Here is a 22510-nt window from a genome sequence, read left to right on the forward strand (position 1 = left end):
CCAATTACAATAGCTTAGAACGATAATTTTCATTAATGAATTTGCACATGCTCCTTACCATCTGCAAATCATATGGATTTCTTTGACGTATTTATGCATCTGGTTGACACATGTAAATATATTTGCATGTAATTTAATTTATACAGCCCTTACTGTACATTAGAAACCTCCTTCCATCCTCCATCCAGGGGCAGGTTTGAATACTGTAAGTGCTGAAATTGCATACTGTATCTCTATATAAGCACCAGAACTGCGCACCTTGCATATGCAAGCGCATACAGTATGTGTTCTTTTCCTGGGCAAGCAATTTTACACTGGATAAACTATACAAGCAGGCACAGTGCTCACTCTGCATCAGTCCTTTGGGGTTCAGTATGATTTCCCAAAATCTAAATAACTGACGGTCAAAATGCCAACAAGCATTGGAAGACAATCAATATACTGATATGTTAAAAATGCTGATATTCATTATGCCGACACGGTCAAAATGCTGACATTTTGTATATGTCGACATAGGTCAACATATACAATACCATATACAATAAGTGTACCGTGCTCCCTCGCATAGCTCGCTGAGCAATTCTTCACTATTATAATCTAACTCTATGCCCACTTATATCGTGACGTCGGAAAAATCACAAACAAAAACTCATGTTGACTTTTTTATCATGCCAATATTTGAAATTACGCCATTTTGACTGTGTCGTTATTTGGACCATGTTGGCATATTGAATGTCAACATTTTGATCGTGTCAGTATTTTGATTGTCTGCCAATGATTGTCGGTAGTTTGAGCATCTGTATTTTGACTATTGTTATATTGACTGCATCCCGTCCATTAGTGAACTCCACAGTTTAGTTCTGCTTATTACCTGTGTGGGCACATTCCAGGACTATCAGCTGCGGCAGCCCGTGTTCCCATTTCACAATACTAATTTGGGGTAGGAAGTTTAACAACTCTGATGTCTACATAATCGTATTCTGATTTATATCATTTCATTATATTTGTGTGGTTAGAAAGGAATGGACTATGTCTCTGGCTAACTTTGGCTTTAACTGGATGTTAGGCAAAATGTGAGCTTGGTGCAGTCCTAGCTGTAATTGTTGCTTGTTGTTGTGGGATTATGTAATGATTGGGAGTAGAGTCTGCCAGTTAGGGGCGATGTTGTAAAGGCTAACCAATCTTCCCATTATGGTTGTAATTTTACTTTGTATTTTATATGTGCCAATACCCTCAGTGACCACAGGTTTGAACAAAACAAGATGATGTGATCAATATCGTTTTAGATTATTGTAGTTTGTAAAAGTACAACTTTCTGAAAAAAAAAAAGAATTATCCTCGACAGTTATTTTGTTATGCAGTTGATGTTGAATGTTTGTTCTTCAATAAATTTCAAGTACTTAAGTGCAGCTTTTTTCCCCCTCCAAAGTAATAAAGTATGTTCCTAGGAAAACAGCATTTATAGAACATTATAGCCTTCTAAAGCAATGAATGAAAAATGCACTTTGCGGCAGTGTCAAGTTCACTTAAGTTGATTCTCTAAAGTGTGGAGGACAATGCATTTGCTGTATTGCAGTGTTCTGGCATTCTATCTGTCCTCTACAAACTAATTGAACCTGTGATAAATGTGCCGTTCTAATTGATTCAGTGTACCGCCGTTCTATAGACAAAGTGTGGCCCAGATACATTGCAGAACAATATACTGTATTGCATAAAGTTCACTGTATGACTCCATTTACTTTCTTCAATCTAAGCCAATAGGCTAGAGAACATTAATAGCAAAATAAACATTGGACCATTTCCTATACAGTAACTATACTTCATTCACTGGCTTAGACAATTGAGGCATTACATTTACAAAGAATCAGACTGAAAATTCAATGTCTTGGTTTAGTTCCATTAAGTCTGTTATTTTGTTTTTGTTTAATTTAGAGCAGGGCTGGGCAACACCGGCCCTCCATATGTTGATGAACTACACATCCCAGCATGCCTTGCATCAGTTTCAGCATGGCCACATAGCAAAACTAATGCAAAGCATCCTGGGATGTGTAGTTAGTTCACTAACATCTGGAGGGCCGGTGTTGCCCAGCCCTGATTTAGAGGTACCATTTCACTCAGAGAAAGGGCCAGATGCACTAAGCTTCAAAAGTGATAAAATGAGTGATAAACAGCCAACCAATCAGCTCCTGCCTGACATTTTTCAAACTGGGGGGGGGGGATTCTCTATGCAAGAAATGCGGTAAAAACCCCGTTATCAGGGTTTTTACCGCATTTTGGGATGCCCCCCCCGCCGCGTTAACCCGGCGGGGGGCATCGACAGAAAAATCTGGCATTCCCCTATAGAAGCCAATGGGCTTCTACCGCATCCCACCGCCGCCCCGCACGGACCCCCGCCACCCCGCATCGCCCCCTCCTCCCTCACCTGTGTCCAGGCAGCACAGCGCAGTGCTGCCCGGACCTGTGACCTCCTCCCTGCACTGATCCTCTTCCGGTTGCAGGGAGGAGGAGAGCCTGGCGCAGCAGCAGCAGCGCCGGGTGTGTGAGGGAGGGGGGAGCTGCCGGGACCTGCTGGGACCCGGCGACTCTCACCGCAAAGGACAGCTCTTAACGCAAGAGCTGTCCTTTGCTATAATTATCGCATATGTTAGAACATATGCGATAATTATAAATGCGATGGGCGGCGAAGGGGGGGCGGAGATTCTTAGAGAATCTCCCCAACAGTCTTTAGGTGCCCATACACGGTCCGTTAAACGGATCCGTTTGGGTCTTAATTAGCATGCATCTTATCGGATCGCATGCCTAGTGCATGCAATGCGATCCGATACGATGTTTAGCTAGTACAAAAAGTATGTGCAGCACATACTTTTTGTACCGTACTATGTGATGCGCGGGAGCGCGCATCGCATAGTACAAAACGGACGGTCCGGGAACGGACCGTCTATGGGTACCTTTTGACATGACAGGTAGGAGCTGATTGACTGGCTGTTTATCACTCTCCATTTTATCACTTTTGAAGCTTAGTGCATCTGCCCCATAGTGTTAGATGAATCTAATCACAAAAGTTAAAACACATTTATTAATAGACAAATAAAAACATAGGGAGATTTACAGATGCCCTTAATAGAGTTAAATTAGTCAAATATTATGACTCACATTGATGCTGTACTAGTCTTTGATGACTGGGGCTGATATGTGTGATACAGAAATGTACTATTAAGGGTAAAGAATGAGATTCATCTGCCATTCTCAACACGGTACTGCAATGTCTAATGACTCATTGAGCATTCTGATGAGATATTGAGAAATAAATTATTTATTAACAGTTTCTTATTCAGTGCAGCAAGTTTCATTGCACTTTACAATTGAAAAAGGGTTTAAACAAACTGGGTAGTTACAGAGAGTCAAAATGGTAAGAGGGCCCTGCTCGCAAGTTTACAATCTATCCATCTATATATCTATCTGTTATATAAATATTATTAGGTTGCTTAAAAAATATTACATACATTAGGTTGCTTAAAAAATATTTTAAATACAAAGGCTTTAAATTGCACTAGTACAATATTCATTTAACCAGTGTACTTGATATTTTATGTAGCATACCTCAGAAAATTTTCTGATTATGGTGGGAAAGTGTCCTGCTGAGCGGCTGTGGGGTAGAAAGCAGTGAGTAAACGTTGTGTGGGCGCCACCTATTCACAAGAGAAAGGGACTGGGCAAAGCATTCAGCAGTTCAATGATCACTGGACAAGCCACGAACTGTGACAAAAACAGAGGCCAAGTTTCTTTTTAATCCACACCTACTATTATGAGGACACACCTCATAATTTGTCCCCACCATACACATATATTAAAATTTGGGAGGTAAGCTTCCAGGGAAGTAAGGAAGTACACTGAAAGAGTACGGTTCTAGGGGGCATTTTAATGCGATTGGGACATGATAATTATACCCCAACTTGCAATGTGTAATACGATTACAATATGCATCTATTATTGTTGGTGCACCAGGACAGAGTTTCTAAAAAAGCCTTGTCCTGGTGATTTCCCAGAAGCAAAGTAAAAACTATGAGGGCTGCTTTTGGGGCTGTAAAAAACATACTGTAGATCAGAGATAGCTGCTGTGATCTATTTATAGAAAGTCTGGAGAATCCTTAATGTTTGTGGGTTCACCACGGAAATGGCTGTTTTCAGGGAATATTCAGAAAATATTTTATTATAAACAAGTCTTGAAGTAAAATAAAAGTATAATACAGTATACACCAGACATTCCCAAAGTTGGTCTTCAAGCCACACTAAGGGGGTGATTCTCTAACACAGAAATGGGGTAAAAACTCAGGGTTTTTACTGCATTTCTGTATGCTCTAACCCCCCTCCCCTAACAGTGCAGGTTTTAGTGATTTCCAGGCTGCAGCACAGATGGTAAATTAAAACTGAGGTACTAATTACGTGAGCGCTGCTTAAGCATGGACAATACTAAAATCGGGACTGTTAGGGGTAAGATCGGAGTTTTATTGAAGACGGGCTGTTGTTGCCCATAGCAACCAATTAGATTCTATTTATTATCTTATAGGAGGTGCTAAATAACTAGGAAGCAGAATCTGATGGGCAAAATCCCATCTTCAGCAGAACACCCATCTTAGGAAAGTTACCCCTTAGTCTGCCTTGAGGACCGATGTTAGGAATGCTTAGTAGGCCCAATACAAAAAACCTTACAAAAAGGAAAACAAAGGTAGAGAGCAACAAATAGCCACACACATGAATAAGTGTGTATTAAAAACAGCAGTGTCTGTCTATTATAGCTTCCTCTTTTGTTTTATTACTGGATTGCTGCTTTAGAGATGTTATTCCTTTATTTTTGATCCGGCTGATCAAATATCGATAGTATATTCAGGCATTTACTAATATGTGCTGGAGCCTTATGATTGCATATGCTTCCACATATACTATTCAACAACTGTGGCTCTTATCCATCGCACATTGGGGCTAGTTCAGAGTTTCCTGCAAAAGTGCGGAAATCGCTGCATATGCGCACTTGCCGGAGCAAGAACTTAAACTGTGGTCTTACCATCACCACAGTTTATGTTGTGATGGGGGGCAATAGCAGGGCTGGCAAAACAGGGTTGAGGGTGCATCGCGGAAGACACAAGAGTGTCTGGACCACTCTGGGGGAGTTCCTGGGCAGGTGCATGATGTCACATGCAGCCGCTGTGTCCTAAATCATGGCCAGGGTGCTGCTAATCATGTGCTCCATGCTGCGCAAAACCTCAAAACCTCTGAATCAGACCCATAATCTTATGAAATCATTGTAACTGTGGTAATGACCATCCTTCATAAATCGCAATATCAGGCTGTTTTTATAGGCAAAAAATGTATGGGGCTAATTGGATACCCTCTTTCAACAAGTGTAATGATTTTTTGGTACTTATGTAGTTTCACGGCGGCAGCTGGCCACCCGCGCCTTCCAGGTCTGCGTCCCCTCGTGCTCGCCACACTTTATAAAATCAACCCCACGCCGATGTGGATAGTTCATACCCCCACTATCCACGGCGGCGTGGAGTCTATAAAGTGTAGCGAGCGCAGCGAGCCCGAAGCGTGGGTGAGCACAGGAGCGGGCAGCCAGCTGCCACCGTGAAACTACACAAGTACCGATTTTTTTATTTTTTTTTGCATTTTATAAAAATGTTCTCCTGTGTCACAATATAGTTAATTTATCTTATGCATAATTCTGGTTATTGCTCTAGAGTACAATATATACTCCTTTTCTCTTATGTATAAGCATTTGTCATTATGCTAATGTTGTAATCTAATGTCTAGGGCTAAGTCTAATAAATTGTGCAAAACCTCCTCTTAGCATCAATCTTTGATTTTCCTATTTCATTTGTAGTCATTTGCAGTGAGCCCATTGATTTGACCTTCCTTGTTATTGGGCTAAAGCATGCTGGGATGCTGAATGTCACTGAGAGATGCCATGTAAAATAAAAATACATTATGTATATTGTGTTATGACAGGTAAAAGCTTTACCAGATGATGAATACTGCTTTATAAATCCTTTGAGAAACTCCTCCTTCAAGAGCCACTACTTACCATTATTGTATTTTTATTTTTACAGATCGAGTCACCATGCTGCTGCAGATAGTGCTGGAGGTTGTGCCAGCTGAACAGAATAGTTCCTAAAATACAAAGAAATATGCTGAACCAATGCCAACTGCAGAGCTACACATTGGGCCTGGTCCCTGCTGCTGTCTGCAGATACAGATTTGTACTGTGTTTATTGTAAAGGACAGCAAGCAGATTCTTCCACTGCACTTTCAGATTCAATGATTAGAAACTACTGTTCAGGAACACCCTAAAGCCCTTATATGTAATAGAATATTTTTCTTATTTTGAAATACTCACCATGCCACCATCTATGTATAATTTTACATAGAATTAACCGTTGAGCTGACAAATACACGAGCACTGTGCACCCATTTATAGCACCATCACATTGTAAATACCCTGAGTTTCCATATCTCATTTGTACTTCCTGCAGACTTCCTCACATGCTACCGAAATCACATCAAATGTTCCCACAAGCCCCTCACCCAGAGCACAAAGTCTGATCACAACTAAAGACGACTAAATGACTTTGAATGATCAAGAATGAAGCCAGTCCCCTATCCGAACAGTGTCCTTTGCCATTAATATTCAGAAATCACAAACCATCCTTGGAGGAAGGAGGGGGCCATATAGCCTCCTGCAAAGATTACACTTATGTGGTGTGTGCACAGGTGATGCAGAAGCAGCTTCTCCTCTCTCACTGGGCCAAATGTATCAAGCTTTAAAAAGTGAAGAAGTGGAGAGTGATAACCATCCAGCCAATCAGCTCCTACCTGTAATTTTTCCAACCCAGCCTGTAACATTGGTATTTAGGAGCTGATTGGCTGGTTGTTTATCGCTCTCCAATTTATCACTTTTTAAGCTTGATACATCGGTGCTGTATGAGACTCTGAGCTCCATCTACAGCCCAAGGTCTGACTTATTCACCAGTAGTGAGACCAGTGACATGTAGTAAGCTGGGGACCTCAGGTGAAGTCTCGAAGTCTCGCCAAGCCTGAGATGCCCACAATCTACAGTTTTAAGATGTTTTAACTGACTTTTTGATTTTTTACCATTTTGTATTACTAAGTTAGTTTAGAGATTTTAACCTTTTTTTAACACAGGTGTTTTGTGCAGATATATAGTACTGCAGTATTATATATTCTTGTAGCACTCTATGCATTAGTAGAAGAGATGTACCCTAAGTCATGTGGCAGGTCTTCTTAGTTTTTCACTAACCAGTCTCTTCAATATCACAATATACATATAGTGACAGAATTGTTATTATAGAGCGTATATCATTTTTGCAAGGAATATTTAAAGGTGGACATTTATTTATACAAGCAGATCTGAAAGCATGGTTTTTGATTTGTATTTACTAAGGGCGAGGTGTACTAAGCCTTGAAAAGTGATAAAATGGAGAGTGATAAACGACCAACCAATCAGCTCCATATTTTCATTTTCCAAACACAGCCTGTAGCATGTTAGTAATGTATTGATTGGCTGGTGGTTTATCACTCTCCAATTTATCACTTTCGAATCTTCGCAAAGGATCTGATGCAAAGATGAAGACAATTAGCCCTATTTGCTCCTCATTAGGTGCATGAGAACAGATGCATTGCATATAGTGCCCATATGCGGAGTTGTAGGCACATGCCTGGTTTGTTGCTTATCATTTTTATGTTTACACTAGCACCAGCCTCTACTTCTGGCGTAGCCAAAATGTGGTCCTCCAGCTGTTGTGAAGCTGCACATCCCAGCATGCCTTGCCGTAGTTTTAGCATTCCCTATTAGCAAAACTGTGGCAAGGCATGATGGGACCTGTAGTTTCACAACAGCTGGAGGGCCATAGTTTGGCCATGCCTGCTCTATTTAGTACAAACGATATATGCATATGTCTGTATACATTCTTACTGAATGTGAGAATGTCCCATTACAGTCTAACTCCTCCTCCTCTGTCATTAGCACAGATGTGATGGAGACGTGTACTATTCCGCAAGGGCGTAACTACCATAGGTGCAGGGGGTGCAGCTGCTATGGGGCCCAGAGCTGAAAGGGGCCCACTTTGCCTGTAAAAGCATCATATGCTAAATAATTTTTTCAGCATTAGGTGATAAATAGGGGCCCTTAAAAACTTTTGCTATGGGGCCCACATGTATCTAGTTACGCCACTGCTATTCCGTGTTATCTGTACTTGTGTACACTTTGTTCCGGGGCAAACAGCCGCCGCTCATCTTTGCATCAGCGTTTAAATGTATTCCTCTCATTCAAATGTCATTTCTCACATTGAGAATTAGCATTCCTATTGTTAGCAACATAGTTATTTGAGATTGTACTGTATTTAGCCATAATAACAATAAAAAATAAAAATGTCCTTTGTCTGTCATTATTCAGGATATACACATTTCTATAATAGCTACTGTTTTAAATTGTGTAACTGAAGTCACAATATCTGGTACATGTTTTTTTTAATCAATATTTTTTATATTTTTATGTAATTTATATTAATTGATTTGAATAACGTAATGTCTGCAATAGGCATGGAGTGGGTTAAACATCCAAGACTGTTGTGTGACCTAGGGAAGCATGTGACTCGGTGGTCCAATAAGGACTTAGGGAAGAGCAGTGTTAGCTGGGATATCAGGGCAGGAAAGGGAGGAGTATTTCTCTCTTTCCTGAAAGTTTTTTGGTGAGTGGACCTGTGCCCCTGAGCTCCCCAGTTAGTGTATAACTGTATTCAGTTGAGTGCTGATACATTGCTTTGCTGCCTCAGTAGTGCTTTCCCTGACTATTACCATGCCATGCATACCTCCCAATTTCTGAAGATTGCAAATAGGGACTCTCACAGCGCCCGCAAGGGGCATGGCCTATGCTAATTAGGTCGCGGTATATGCTAATTAGGTCGCGATGTATGCTAATTAGGTCGCGGTATATGCTAATTAGGTCGCGGTATATGCTAATTAGGTTGCGGCATATGCTAATTAGCCGCGATTAGGCCCCCCCACCCCTCTGCGATGCTGAGTAGATGCTGTGCGAAGTCAAGGAGGCCTGAACAGACGCTGTGGCATCATCCCTGTCTCTGGTCCCCGTTCAAGGATGGGCTTGTGGTAGACGCCCGGCTGCAGGTGAAGCCTTGGAGGCTCCTGCGCTGCGGCCTGCTTCCGGCCTCAGGCCCCGGGGCGGCTAGAGCCAAGGGGCGGGACACTGTGGGGCAGCAAGGCCCGGTGTTGTAGGTGAGCGCTACAGTAGCTGCGAACATTAGGGGTCGGGCAGCGTGGGCCAGGTTAGTGCGGGCAGCATTTACATGCCCTCATCAGCCCGCTGCACGGGCTTCTGGGGGGTGGAGTCAGGGGAATTGGCAGGCTTCCACCGGTGGGGTTCGCTCTGGATCCAAGGCAGGGTCTGGGGGTGCAACCACGGCTAGAGTCTCCACTACCTCCTTTGACCCCTCTCTGCTGTCCGCAGCAGTGTCCTCCGTTGCTGGGGCTCTGGTGCCCATTGTTAATACTCTGCCCCGGGAGACGGTGGGGTCCCAGACAGTTAGAGGATTTGTCTCAGGGGGCACAAAGGAGGCCCATTCCAGGGTGCTCAGAATTCTTGCAGGCTTTCAGGGATATGGGGTCAGCTGTTGCCATGATGGAGAGGGAGACACTCTGAGGTGATGGTTCTGCACAGAGCCGCATACGTGACCGAGGCCTACAGTCCTCGGGGTCCCCCCCCTTTTGCATGTTCCCACAGATGTTGAGGCACAGCTGGACTACAGCGAAGAGGATTCGTTCGCTGCTGGCGAAGTCGGGGAGGACGATGCAGATGATGACACATGGGCTGCTCAGCCTGAATCTTCAGACGTCAAGTCCCCACGGATTTTCGGGCAGTGGAGTCGGCTATGGAAGCGGGCATGGATAGTGATGCTGATGTTGGTACATGGGCGGCGCGGCCTGGATTTTCAGGTGAGGGGGCTGAGCCTGTGTCGGGCAGCTTATCTGGCATTTCTCACTCGTCCCCCGTCCCCCATGGGGTTGACATTGGTTGGGCTCTGCGAATGCACAGCAGTCCTTCAGGTATCGAGGCATTAAGTGAGAGCCGTAGGGGGTAAATTTAGAAGGATGACTTTATGTACTTGTTCAGCCTAACCGACGAGTCCAAGTAAGCCTCCCAGGCTCGGTGTTCCTATGTCTCAATTAGATCAGCCTCAACCCCTAGATCAGTGGTTCCCAAACTATGGGCCTAGGCTCCCTGGGGTGCCTCAGGACACTGGCAGGGGTGCCTCGGGTTGGTGGTCCGGGACCAATTCAAACTATTTACGTTCAATTATTTCTGGACAAAACCAGTGCTGGTGGCTGCCAATCATAAAATGTGTACAATCGGAAGCAAATCCTGCCCTTTACCACATAACTGACCCTAAGAGAAATATATCAACAGAATCTACTTGATTTGATATATTTTTGGGACCTGGGGGTGCCTTGGAAAAATTCTGATACTCTAGGGTGTCGCAATTAGAAAAAGATTGGGAACCCCTGCCCCAGATACAGCGTTCCTAATAAAGTAGTTCAGCTCAGGGACCATCCTTCTCCAGGGTATTTCTCCAGAAGGGTGTGATTATTACTGCAAATAGATTACATAACAGTACCAGCTAATGAGTTATTTAGGAGCATCAGCCTCTAAGCTTGGATTAGCTGTATTCTAAGGTACAAGACCTGTCATTTGCTTTGCAATGCTAAAATTACGATGAGTGAGGGAAAGGTGACATGATTGGTGGTAGAACACATCAGGTAAGCGCATGGGCAACGCTGTGTTCTCGCACAGTAATATTCCCTTCTAAAAATTTCTAGCGCTCCAGGCTATGCTACGGACGCATATCTGGATTAGGGGTCGTTCAAATCAAAATATTTGCTTCTCGAATGTGTCACAAGCAGCAAAATAAAGAAAGGCTAAATCTCTAGCATTGCAGTAATAATCATTATTTTCGATAATAATATTCCACAATAATACTTAAAATTTATTGGATGCCAAGAACGAAATGAGTTTTGGTGGGCATACGTGTCCAGGTGAGTTAAAATATAGACTTTAAGTTCAAGGCAGCAATCTATGGGTGCATACGTCCCCTGTAACGCACTACGTAGTATAGGAACAATGTACATCACCACTACCAATTAAATAGCAGCAATGCCATGAATAAATAAATCAGGATTATAACACCTTTAGCCTGTTATTCACTAGCCTTAGCGAACAGATCTGCTGTGGAGAGGCGAGGAATACTTCATCGTCAAGTGTTGCCGATGGGGTGTTCCATTTCTCGTGCATAATTTAAGGGGTTACACACCTTTACACTGGGGCGTTGAAGTGTCCCCGTGTCAGGGCTGTATCTCTCACTACCTTTAGGAATTGCTTTTTGTTGGCCCTGCTTATTCTGAACGCTGCGCTAGGCTCCTGGGTGGTTTCCGTTCGCTATTCGGACATTTTGGTGTGCTAATTGCTGAGGTTGGAATGGAGGAGCGGTTACTTACCTGTCCTTTCTGGGAATCCAGATTGCCGCTGTGTATGACCTGTGTTACCTGAAGTCATTTGTACCCATGGGTCACTTGTCTGCCACTCACTAATAAGGGCCGCTGCGGGCGTGGCCAGATCCCATCATCTGGTTCGCTTGTCTACCATAATTGGGCAGGATGGAATCCAGCTGGCTCTAGTAGTTGTCAATGCAGGGCTGCAGCCATCTACCCAGTAGGCCGGGTCTTCTTGGTTGCGTGGGCTAGGGGCAGCTCGCCCTGCAATGTTTTCACTTCGCAATTCTATTTAGGGAACGTATGTTCCGGGCGTTGGGTTGGCTGATCTGCGCAGTCAGGTTGGCGGGGGTTGGGGTTAATGTTGTCTATTCTAGGAGATGTTTAGTGCCGGGAACTTCAGGGTGGTACTGGCGCATTACCTAATGGGTATTTTCTTTTTGATTTTTCCAAAAAATGCCCTCCCCTCCCCACCACCCCATCACCTTTTGCTTGCTGCTGGTTTAGGTTTAGGGTTGCGCAGACTCTGCTTACGATACGCTATTGTCCGGGAGGAGTCTATCCTTGCTGTTTTGCTACAGCTGCATGGTGCCCCTCGGGTGTCTTATCTGGTAGTGCTTTCTAGGACCCGCGCTGCGTTTTTTGCTGGCATCAGATATCCGACTAGTTCGGGGGTTTAAGATTAGGCGGCCGAGATGGATCTGACGGCTGGGGGCGGAAGTGTGTCCTTGGTTCCTGTGGTGCCCTAGGTCATCCTCCCAGTGGCCTTGGCAAACATTTATACACTGGTCAGGCTTTCCTTTGCAGGCTCTGGCTCCTGCAGTTTGGTGGCTCTCTGATGACCTGATGTCAGTTTGATGGGTCGAGGTGGCGTTGTCCAGCGAGTTTCCATTGGGAATTTGGAATCCATTCCCACTGCCTTGGGGCTGCCACATCGGCTATAGCCGATCAATTGGCCTTGTCGAGCTTTAAATCGCTAGGAAGATGGCGCTCCGCAATTTAAATAGTACATTAGGCCTCACCTACTGCGCTGTAGGTCCTTGCGCTTTGTATGTATGTGTTTGATTGAGGTCATTTGTTTATTCCCCCATCCTTGTCCATCCTACTCGGGGATTAGCTACGCTCTGCTGTTGGGCCAGCATCCGGAGTTTTCTCGCTTTTTGCCTGAACTGACGGACTGAATTTGATCACTCTGATTCGGCTATAGTCTCAATTAAGAGTCCAGTCGTTTTTCTCCAGCCGAGTACACCCGTTTTTTCCTTATACCCTTCCATTACCTTGCCCTCCCCCTGTTTGTCTCTTTCCATCTTTGTTTCCTGGTATGGCTTCAATTGGTATTGGAGCATGTCTTAAGCACCTAAAATTGTGCTTCAACAGAACAAATTTATTTTCTTTTTGGCAGATCCTCCTATTATACTTAGGTCAACCCTTTAATATAAATACTACTAGTCTCCTCTCATAGCTTCTCCTTTAGAGGTATGGGGAAGGATAGGCTCAGAGTGTGCATAGTTGAACATTCATTTGTGTATTGGGCAGCCGGATGGGCCTCATCTGGGGGTAGGCCGGTTGCGAATTCTCTGTTAGTCTGGTGGCTTGGAGTTCGAGGGCCGTACTGGCTTGAGTTTAGAGGCGTTCCTTGAGGTGAACGTCCGCCAGTGTCTGAGGTCTTTGGTACTTCAGCTGGAGGCAACAATTTGGGAAAATGTCCCGATTGAAGCTGTCGGCCTTGATCTTGAGTGATCTTGCAGCCATTAATACAGCTTGGTTTTTCTGCACCTTGATTGGTCTCCAATTGTTTCCCCGACTCCGTTTTAAGAGATGTTAGAAATGGTAAGGCTTCAAATGAGGCACGGAAGCAGCTATATCGGCGGTGGCACAGTGGGTTCTAGCTGCCAGAGGTGCTGTTGACCCACAGGAGAGGATTAGGTTTTGGTGCCATCAGGTCTTCCTGCCTAACGGGGTGCATTTGGTTAGGGATGGTTCATTAATTTTGGAGGATCTATCTCTGGTTGTAGCTCAGTGCGTTAGGTTGGTGGCCGGGCGGGGATTCTGGGCTCAGAGTCCCCGCTTTGGCGGGAAAGAACGGCAGGTGAATAAAATTAGTTCTTATTCAAATGATGATGCTACGTATATGTTTGCTTTTCGGTGCGCTCGCCTCTCATTGGCTTAGGCCTTCGCTCGATCTCCCGCTCCGGGGGCAGCGAACCCATCAGATGGGTGGGTAGTCAATGCAGTAGGTCGAGCGGATACCGCTTGTTAGGGTTGGCTTGATTACGTATGCAGATTGTGTGGGTGGAGCTTAGTTAATTAGCCGTTCTTTCTGGGCCACCATTAATTAATTAATTATTAATAAATTAATCTAGCTTAAAAGTGCTAAAATAAATCAGCTAACAATTTCTGCCAAACCTAAGTCTCCGAGTCTTTATTTCAGGTTTAGTTTGTAAGTTTTGAAATGTGATGTATATACATGCTAGAGGTCACACACATCAGATGCTAGGATGTTTAGAATAACGTAATGTCTGCAATAGGCATGGAGTGGGTTAAACATCCAAGACTGTTGTGTGACCTAGGGAAGCATGTGACTCGGTGGTCCAATAAGGACTTAGGGAAGGGCAGTGTTAGCTGGGATATCAGGGCAGGAAAGGGAGGAGTATTTCTCTCTTTCCTGAAGGTTTTCCCGCCCTCCCTCCCTTGTGTTATTATGGTTGGGTGGGTGTTAATCGCGTTGGCTGATAGGCGGGAAAGAACGGCAGGTGAATAGAGTTAGTTCTTATTCAAATGATGATGCTACGTATATGTTTGCTTTTCGGTGCGCTCACCTCTCATTGGCTTAGGCCTTCGCTCGATCTCCCGCTCGGGGGGCAGCGAACCCATCAGATGGGTGGGTAGTCAATGCAGAAGGTCGAGCGGATACCGCTTGTTAGGGTAGGCTTGATTACGTATGCAGATTGTGTGGGTGGAGCTTAGTTAATTATCCGTTCTTTCTGGGCCACCATTAATTAATTAATTATTAATAAATTTATCTAGCTTAAAAGTGCTAAAATAAATCCGCTAACAATTTCTGCCAAACCTAAGTCTCCGAGTCTTTATTTCAGGTTTAGTTTGTAAGTTTTGAAATGTGATGTATATACATGCTAGAGGTCACACACATCAGATGCTAGGATGTTTAAGTCTATGCTATGTTTTCAGTTCATTAAGTCACTTTGCTTTAATGACCTTGTTGTGTTATAAAACATCTTACAGTGGCTAATGGTTCCACAGTTGATTTACACGATTCAATAAAATAATGGATCTGCTTAATGTAGTCATATTAGCTGACCAAATGCATCTATTGGTTGTTCAACAATCACTTGTGGCCAATTAGGGTAATCACAGGATTTTTAGATTAATTCAAATCGTATTGCAGTATGCTATGGATCTATTGAAATGGCTTGGTTGTGTGGATTGTTATATACCCCTTTTAGATCGCACCTAATTACTGGGTTGATGCCGGTTTGTTGCTGTTCAACCAGGTAACAGGTGCGATCTGAAAAGGCTTACCGTTCCAGCAACCCGTAATTATGAACTGGTAAAAAAGCAGGGTTCTTACCAGTGTGTTGCAGGGTTGCTGTGCTGGGTCAAGCCAACCATTTCCAATTTACACTAATGGAGGAAGCAGTGCTTGGAGCAGTGTCTGCTCCAAGCGCTGTCTCCTCCTCCCCTGACCCAGATGACGGTCGCGCTCAGCACCGCCCCCGCATGATGTCAGCGAACTGGCAAAATTGCCGGGTTACTGAAGGGGAAAGAGTGAGCAAAATGCAGGGTCGCATCGTGACTGACCTGTTTCAAAGTCCCGGCGCGACCCTGCATTTTGCGATCTAAAAGCCGTAATTGCATTGCTCTTCTTATAACTGGTTACAACCAATTACATCATTTACTTTTATATGCATATTATGAAATATTTTTGACTACACGACAGGCATGCTACAAGGAACAGCATCATAGTTCCAAGTCTCTGTGCTAACTCCTTTAGAATATAAATCTCAGGAAATTTCTCTTTTCTGTAATAGTAGTAGCTAAAACCTTTTAAAATTGAGTTCAGAGGTCCTTCACCTTTCGCTGAACAAGACTCTGTTTTCCTGACTTCAAGCATGGTATTTTGATCTTTTTTCCCTGTGCACTTTGACCAAGGTTTTGAAAATGATAAATGTCAAAGAGATTTAGGAAATGCTCCCACTGAGAAGGAAAGAATGAACTGCTGTTGTATTGGTTATGTTGTCAATATACCTGAATAGTACAGTGTGTTCAAAGGCCAACAAAGGATTTCTAGTTTTTTTAAAGCTGTTTGTGTTAAGCTTGAGGCACAAACATTTAGCAAATGTACTTATTCAGCCTTAGATTAACCCAAACACTGAAGTAGAAGACATAGTGGGTTCTTTCTCTGTAAATTGGGATCTGATGTTTCATTTGGAGCAATTGGCACCAAAACACAATTTATAACATTCAGTTATGACCTATATTTTATTGGTAAAATATATTGTTTGTATTAACTTGATATACTGTACTACTTCAGCACTGTTAAAAATAGTTACCTTACCTTCCCCCTCACTTCATTAACTATAACTGGCTGTATAGTCAGACAAGCTTTGGATCAATAAGGATCATTTATGATTGTGAGATTGCTTAGAAGTAAACCCATTAATTTTTTGGAGGAAGATGGCAGTATCACTGTGAAAAGTCAGCAGATCCAGATACTACTTCTTATCAAGAGCAAGAGTGTCTACTTCTACATCCACCTGCAGAAAAGATTCTGCTCCAGGCATGTGTGACAATGCCCCTGTAACAGTGTGGTGCGATGGCGTACCTGATTCTGTACTTGACGGCTTCGGAAACTTTGGACCTCTTCTCTGGAAGAACCTTTGGCAGGGAATGGCACAACCCAAGGAGGACTTACAAAAGCAACAGTACTACAATTAGCAGCGACAGTAATTTATTTACTACACGGACTGGCCACTGCAATATTTCAATAAGTTGCAAGTGATGTACAGATGGAGCGGGACTTATCTATCCAGGGGATGGCGATGGCGACGCCAGCCGCCATCCCCTGCCCCGCACCATTTGTATGCCGGAAGGGGACGCGCGTGCACGCGTCCCCTTCCGACGGTGCTGCCGGCGGTCGCCCAGTGTCTACACCGGGTCCCCGCACCCCCCCGCAGCCCCCTGAAGCCCCCCGCAGCCCCCTGAAGCGGGAGGCGAACAGGATTGCGTCCGCCTCGCCGCCCTGCCACTGAGACGCGCGTGCGTGGGGGACGCACGCGCGTCTCAGTCAGATGGAGCGCCCTGTTGCTGGCGGATCGCCAGCAACATGCTGCTGGCGATTCGCCAGCAACAATAAGACCCGCTCCATCTGTAACAAACAATCAATAAATTGACATTTACAATAAAGCATAAAATCAAACAATAATCACTCTCTACTCGGCAATCAATTTAAATTATTCAAAAGATCTCAATATAATCTAACGGCACATCAATCAACATACACTGTCACGGAATACCAGTCTCTGGCCTAAAACAATGGTCCCACGTCAACAGGTCCTCAAGCATAGAAGGGTATGTCCCTATGATAGTGTGCACACTCACTTATGCTCCACATGAAGGGTTAATAACACATGGTCCTCATATTAGAGGGACAGGCAAACTCCCTATCTCTGGGGTAGCTTCCTGTAAGATATATTGACCAGGCCACAGGTATAACTATAGTATCAGACCAATCCTGACCATATGATCCTGCCAGACGTATCTCTTTCTTGCACGTGTGGCTGTAAGTGTCACTGGCAGGTGATGCGGGGTACTGACATGTGGTCCGTAAAGGGGTGCTCCTCTGATGCCACTTGCAGGAATTGGGGCTGTAGGAGTGGCCAGGCGGTTGACCTGCTGCTGTCGCTGGCTCCGGCTGGCCACGACTCTGCTGGTTCTCTCCTGGACGGGCTCTGGCCTCTAGGGTCATGGCTGTGTAGGGGCCTTAGTCAGGGGTCCTCTGCTTGGTACTGCTGCTCTGCATCTCCATCTCCTGCGTGTCAGGGGTCACAGGCACCACTCTCTGGTTCCTTCTCCCCCTGCTGTCACTCACCCTGCTGGGCTCTCTCCTCGGCATCAGGCAGCATGCTGCAGGGCTCAGGCTGCATGGCATCTCTCTGCTAGTGCAGCACCGCCGTCCACTCCCGGCTCCCAGCTGTGTGGAGCGATGCTGGCCAGCTTTCTTGTGGTCCCTCAGCCGCTTCCCGGGGCCGCTGTCAATCACTGCCGGGTCCTTGCTCCCGGCGCCTCCCTCTCAAGTGCAGCACACTGCGCTGCCTTCTCTCCTGCACACCCGGCCTTTGCTCACCTGGCTCTCAGGACGCTGCTGGGCTCACTAGTTCTCCCTGCACGTGTTCTCTCTGGCTGCATGGCATCTCCCTCTCCACGCTGCTTCTCAATGTGCCAGCCTGCTTCCTATCTCCTTCACTCTGCAGGGCTGACCTCTGACCTCTTCGCGAGTCCCCTGGGCAGCCAATCACCATGGGACCAGGCTTCTCTGCACAGGATCCAGGTAGGAACAATTCCTGGGTCCTAGTGCTGGCTGGGTTTGCTGTTAACCCTTTCTTGCTTTGTGAAAGGAAAGGGCCTGTTCTGGCATCATTGGCTTCAACTACTAACTCCTTTGGGGTGCAGGGGGTATATAAGGGGTACCCCCTTGAGTGTGGTGACACATATGGTCTACATGGGCCTGGAGCTGTAATTTGTAATGGACCAAATGTGTGCCGCCACAGGGTATCTGACAGTACAGTGGTGTTGTGACTAGTAATTAGCAATATTATTCTGTGTTATGTATGCATTGAGGTAAATTAAAATATATTGTGCTATCTATATATACAGTAATATATGCTTCCATAAGGACCACCCCAGGTACTAGGTTGGCTTCTGTATATATACAGTAATATATATATACACAAATCCACATATGTCGTCACTCAACATTAAATGCCAATATTTGCTGGTGCCTATCCAAAACGAATAATACAACTCCAATTGATAGGAGGCACTCAGATAAAAAATTCTCAAGGCATGTACTGAAAAAAACAGCTGTATTAGCGGCAAGCACTTTTGGGGTTCCTCAGAAAGCGTGCCCTAAGGACGGCCTCACATACATTGAGGTAAACAGCAAACAGCTTGCCAATCACTTTATCCACCACTGTATACCGCTAACGGGAAGGACCGGGACCAGTCTCTATCATCGTCGGAAACTTCTGTGGGCAGGATCTTCAAAGCACTGCATTGTGAATTAGGCCACGCCCTATATATGTAAATGCCCCTATGGGTACATATTTGTAATAGATTCTTGACATAAGGTCTGTTTTACTTTAGGGGCTAATTTTTTACTGTGGACAGAAGAATGTTATCCAATTATCATTGAATATATCTACTGAAGCTCTGTTGGACCAATTGTTAAATAGGTATGCAAATGCTTTATAGAATGGTGATATATACCTTGTCTGTGTTAATCTATATCCCTGTTATATTTACTTCTTTTTTGGATATTGTATGGCAATACTGTATATGTGTTTGTGTGTATGTGCATATAAGTATATGTATATATTTATATGTATGTATATATAATATATGTATACAAAATGTTTATATGGTTATGGCCTAAAAAAAGCCCTTGAACTATCCAACTAGTGACTCTTTTTTTTTTAAATCGTTATCCATTCATTCTCTAGGGGGTCCTAACTATTTTCCACAATCATTGCAGTAGTTTACTGCAATAGTTACCACTAAGCTAGTGGATACCTCCATTTACGCATTACGTAAGAGGATACATTACTTTTGGGTATGTAAAAAAATTACATGTACCTTATCTTCTCGTTCGTCATTTTCTCCTCCTCCTCCTCCTTCTCCTCCTCGATCAGTTATCTTCCATTTCCATTTTTATTCATTTAGATTTTTTATATATTTACCATGAAATGTATGTGTATATTTTAATATATTATATTATATGTGTATTTTAACGGCAAACTCTTTACCACTTGTATAGATTGATTCATTGCCCCTGATGAAGTCCTAAGTGAGGAAACGCGTTGGGCCGCAGATTCATGATATATGTGGCATCCGTAAGAATATGAAAGTGTGGATGAATTTCTATATTCTGGAAAACCTTCAATAAATGTCCATTTATTTAAAAAAAATAATTATTTTGTATTATTGTATGTATATAGCCACGGAGTGGTAATTTATCATAGCACACCTCTATTCCTCTTTCTATATATATATATATATATATATATATATATATATATATATATATATATATATATATATATATATATATGTATCATATATTTTATACACAATTCTCAAGGCATGTACTGAATAGCATAGCACCTATGGAAGGAGGTGGCTGCAGCTTGTCAGTGGCACTAGTGCAGTCCTCTTCTGACATGGGTGGTGGGTTTGTCTGTTTGAATTACTGTGCAGGGCCATGGAGGAGGTGGAACTACTTCCCCCTACCCAGAGGCGTAACTAGAACCCCCCTAGACAGAGTGTCAGGGACTAAGAGATAAAGGGGTGATAAGGGGGAGAGAGAAGGAATTAGGAAGATGGTGTGTCAGATTGAGAGTGGGAGGAGTAAGGGCAGGCTGTCAATTGCAGGGAAAGGTGATCACAGGCACAAACAGACGAGTGCAGGTGCAGGTTCTAACTTCCGGGGGGGGGGGGGGGGCAGCAGGTACATGCTGCTTGGAGAGGGGGACAGGCGGTCACAGGGTGGGTGGCCGTGGCAGACACATTATGGTGAGAGGGAAGGAAGCAGGCTGTCACTTGCTGGGGGAGGGGTGGATAGGCAAGCGCAGGTGGGAGAGGGGGGAAGGCTGTCACAGGGGTAGTAGGAATATTCAGGTGAAATGGGAAGCAGGCACAAACGTTTTTTAAATTGAAGGCAGAACATGTAATCTATCTAAAATATGTGTGAGCACGGATGAACAGCTGCCATCTGGCTCTCCGCTGTGCTGCTGCGGTGGGTAGTGGTGACTGTGAGAGCATTTCCCCGCTCTCACTCAGATGTCCCTGCAGGAGCCGCCAGGCGCCCGGTTGTAACAATCTCAGCGAGCCCAGCAAATGGATGGGGCAGTCGCAGCGCTCTCTAGTCTGGCACTAGAAGCAGCCTGCCCATTTAGGTCCCCAGTAGCACAGCACCTCATTCCGAGCCAGGAAGTGGCAAGTCCTTAACTCAGCACAGCACCGCAATACATTATAAAAAAAAAAAAAAACTGAAAAGCTACAAAAAATATTCAAAAGGTAGCAGCCAGTGCTGTAACTATAGAGGATGCAGGGGATTGCCTGCTGGTTCTCGGGCCCCCCAAGCCCTCCGGCCCCATAGCAGCTGCATCCCCTGCACCCTCTATAGTTACGCCACTGCCCCTACCATTTCAAGCAGTGTTAAAGTTACCCTACTTTAGCTCCTGGCTATAGGAAACACGATCAGAGTGGCAAAACAGCATTCACTACCTGCTTCCCAGGATACAGATTTACTATATCGGTCAACAGTCAATGGGTCTACACTATATGGTCGACATTCATATGGTCAACAACTTAGTCTAGCAGGACACCAAAAAAGACAAAAACTCATATCGGCATCTCAACAATGTCAACCTAATATACGCCACCCTGTCTCCAAACCTACAGCCAGACAGTGAATGGCTCTCAGCATGCTGATTGGTGGATTACTGAAGCTATCAAGCACTGTGGGGAAGCATGTGAAGAGGCCATGCAGAACCGCAGGAGATGCATTTTCTAATTTTTTATTTTAATTGACTTCCATACCTGCTTGTCTAGTGGCCCTCAGTGCATTCCTTTCTCAACGGGCCTCCAATGCTGTTAATATGGTCTGAATCTCCCCCCATAATATTAGTAATCTGCCTTCTAAAGACAAATGACACAAATCCTATTGATAGGTAAGATGTACTCATAAACCATGTATCTGTGGAATTCATGGCAACTTACTGTAATTTCTGCAGAAGTGAAAGTTGTTTAAGCAACTGATTAAAACTTTCAAGATAAAAGTTAAAACTGTGGATTTGAGAAGACGTTAAAAAGTAAATTTACCTCACTCCAAACAAGGTCACTTGAGATGACTTTGCATATCATTTTGGGATGAAGAAACATTTGGCACCCACTGCACACCAGATGGAAGCTTACTTTCTAAGAAATTGATATTTATGTTTACTGTGCTGATGGCTGTGGTATGTTGAATTTGTTATTTGTCATGCTGAAGTGACAGTAGTGATATGTGGTTCTATTGCCAATCTGTTTCATGCCTGTAACTTGTCTACATGCCAAAATATAGACATAGAATATCTCCTGGGATCAGTTCAGGACATTTAACTGTTATTCGTGCCAAGCCATACAATTTTCAAGTTGAACTAAATGCTGACACTGGAGGAATTGTTTGCCTCTCACAGTAGTTCAGACTATAGACTGCTATAAATCAATCTCATACAGATTCCCCATAGCTGACATTAGAAGTTAGTCTATTTTCTTGAGTGCAAATATACAATATGTCCCTCCGAGTACATTTTCCTGCATTACCTTTTAAAATTATCTAGATCATATGACGTCAGCTGCCTGCCCCGAGGATGTATGGGCACACCTGCATTCGCACGGGTGCAGCCAGCGTTTCCATGGGCACGCCCACTGTTTTTGTACAAAAAATGCCCCCTGCCCACCCATCATTGGGCAAAGGCATTCACTTCCGGGGGTTTGCACATGTGCATACTAGTGTATGCGCAAACGCAAATCCCCACCATTGGGACGGTGGGCGAATTCACACCTGAGCAATCAGGTCTGACCCGCCCCCATTGTTCAGCGACATTCCAACACTATGGGGTGTATTCAGTCCCACGCCGCTATTTCCGATGGA

General features: G+C 44.3%; 1 protein-coding gene and 1 long non-coding RNA gene across 4 annotated transcripts in view; one reads left to right on the plus strand and one right to left on the minus strand.

Annotated features, from left to right (window-relative positions):
• The window catches only part of SLC7A11 (solute carrier family 7 member 11), a 248006-nt gene extending 239573 nt beyond the window's left edge, over positions 1-8433 (plus strand). For 2 of the 3 annotated variants that reach the window (XM_083173680.1, XM_083173663.1), the window contains 2 exons: positions 5882-6006; positions 6108-8433. In XM_083173680.1, coding sequence (XP_083029806.1) covers positions 5882-5976 — 95 coding nt within the window. In that variant the 3' untranslated portion in view covers positions 5977-6006; positions 6108-8433. The remainder of the gene's footprint in view (positions 1-5881; positions 6007-6107) is intronic. The other variant, XM_083173671.1, reaches the window with a different exon arrangement.
• The window catches only part of LOC146060463 (uncharacterized), a 228877-nt gene continuing 212158 nt past the window's right edge, over positions 5792-22510 (minus strand). Inside the window, exon 4 of the long non-coding RNA XR_014470433.1 lies at positions 5792-6168. This is a non-coding gene — a long non-coding RNA (uncharacterized LOC146060463). The remainder of the gene's footprint in view (positions 6169-22510) is intronic.

Source organism: Crinia signifera, chromosome 1 (genome assembly GCF_055691185.1).
Source record: "Crinia signifera chromosome 1, ASM5569118v1, whole genome shotgun sequence".
Taxonomy (NCBI): domain Eukaryota; kingdom Metazoa; phylum Chordata; class Amphibia; order Anura; family Myobatrachidae; genus Crinia; species Crinia signifera.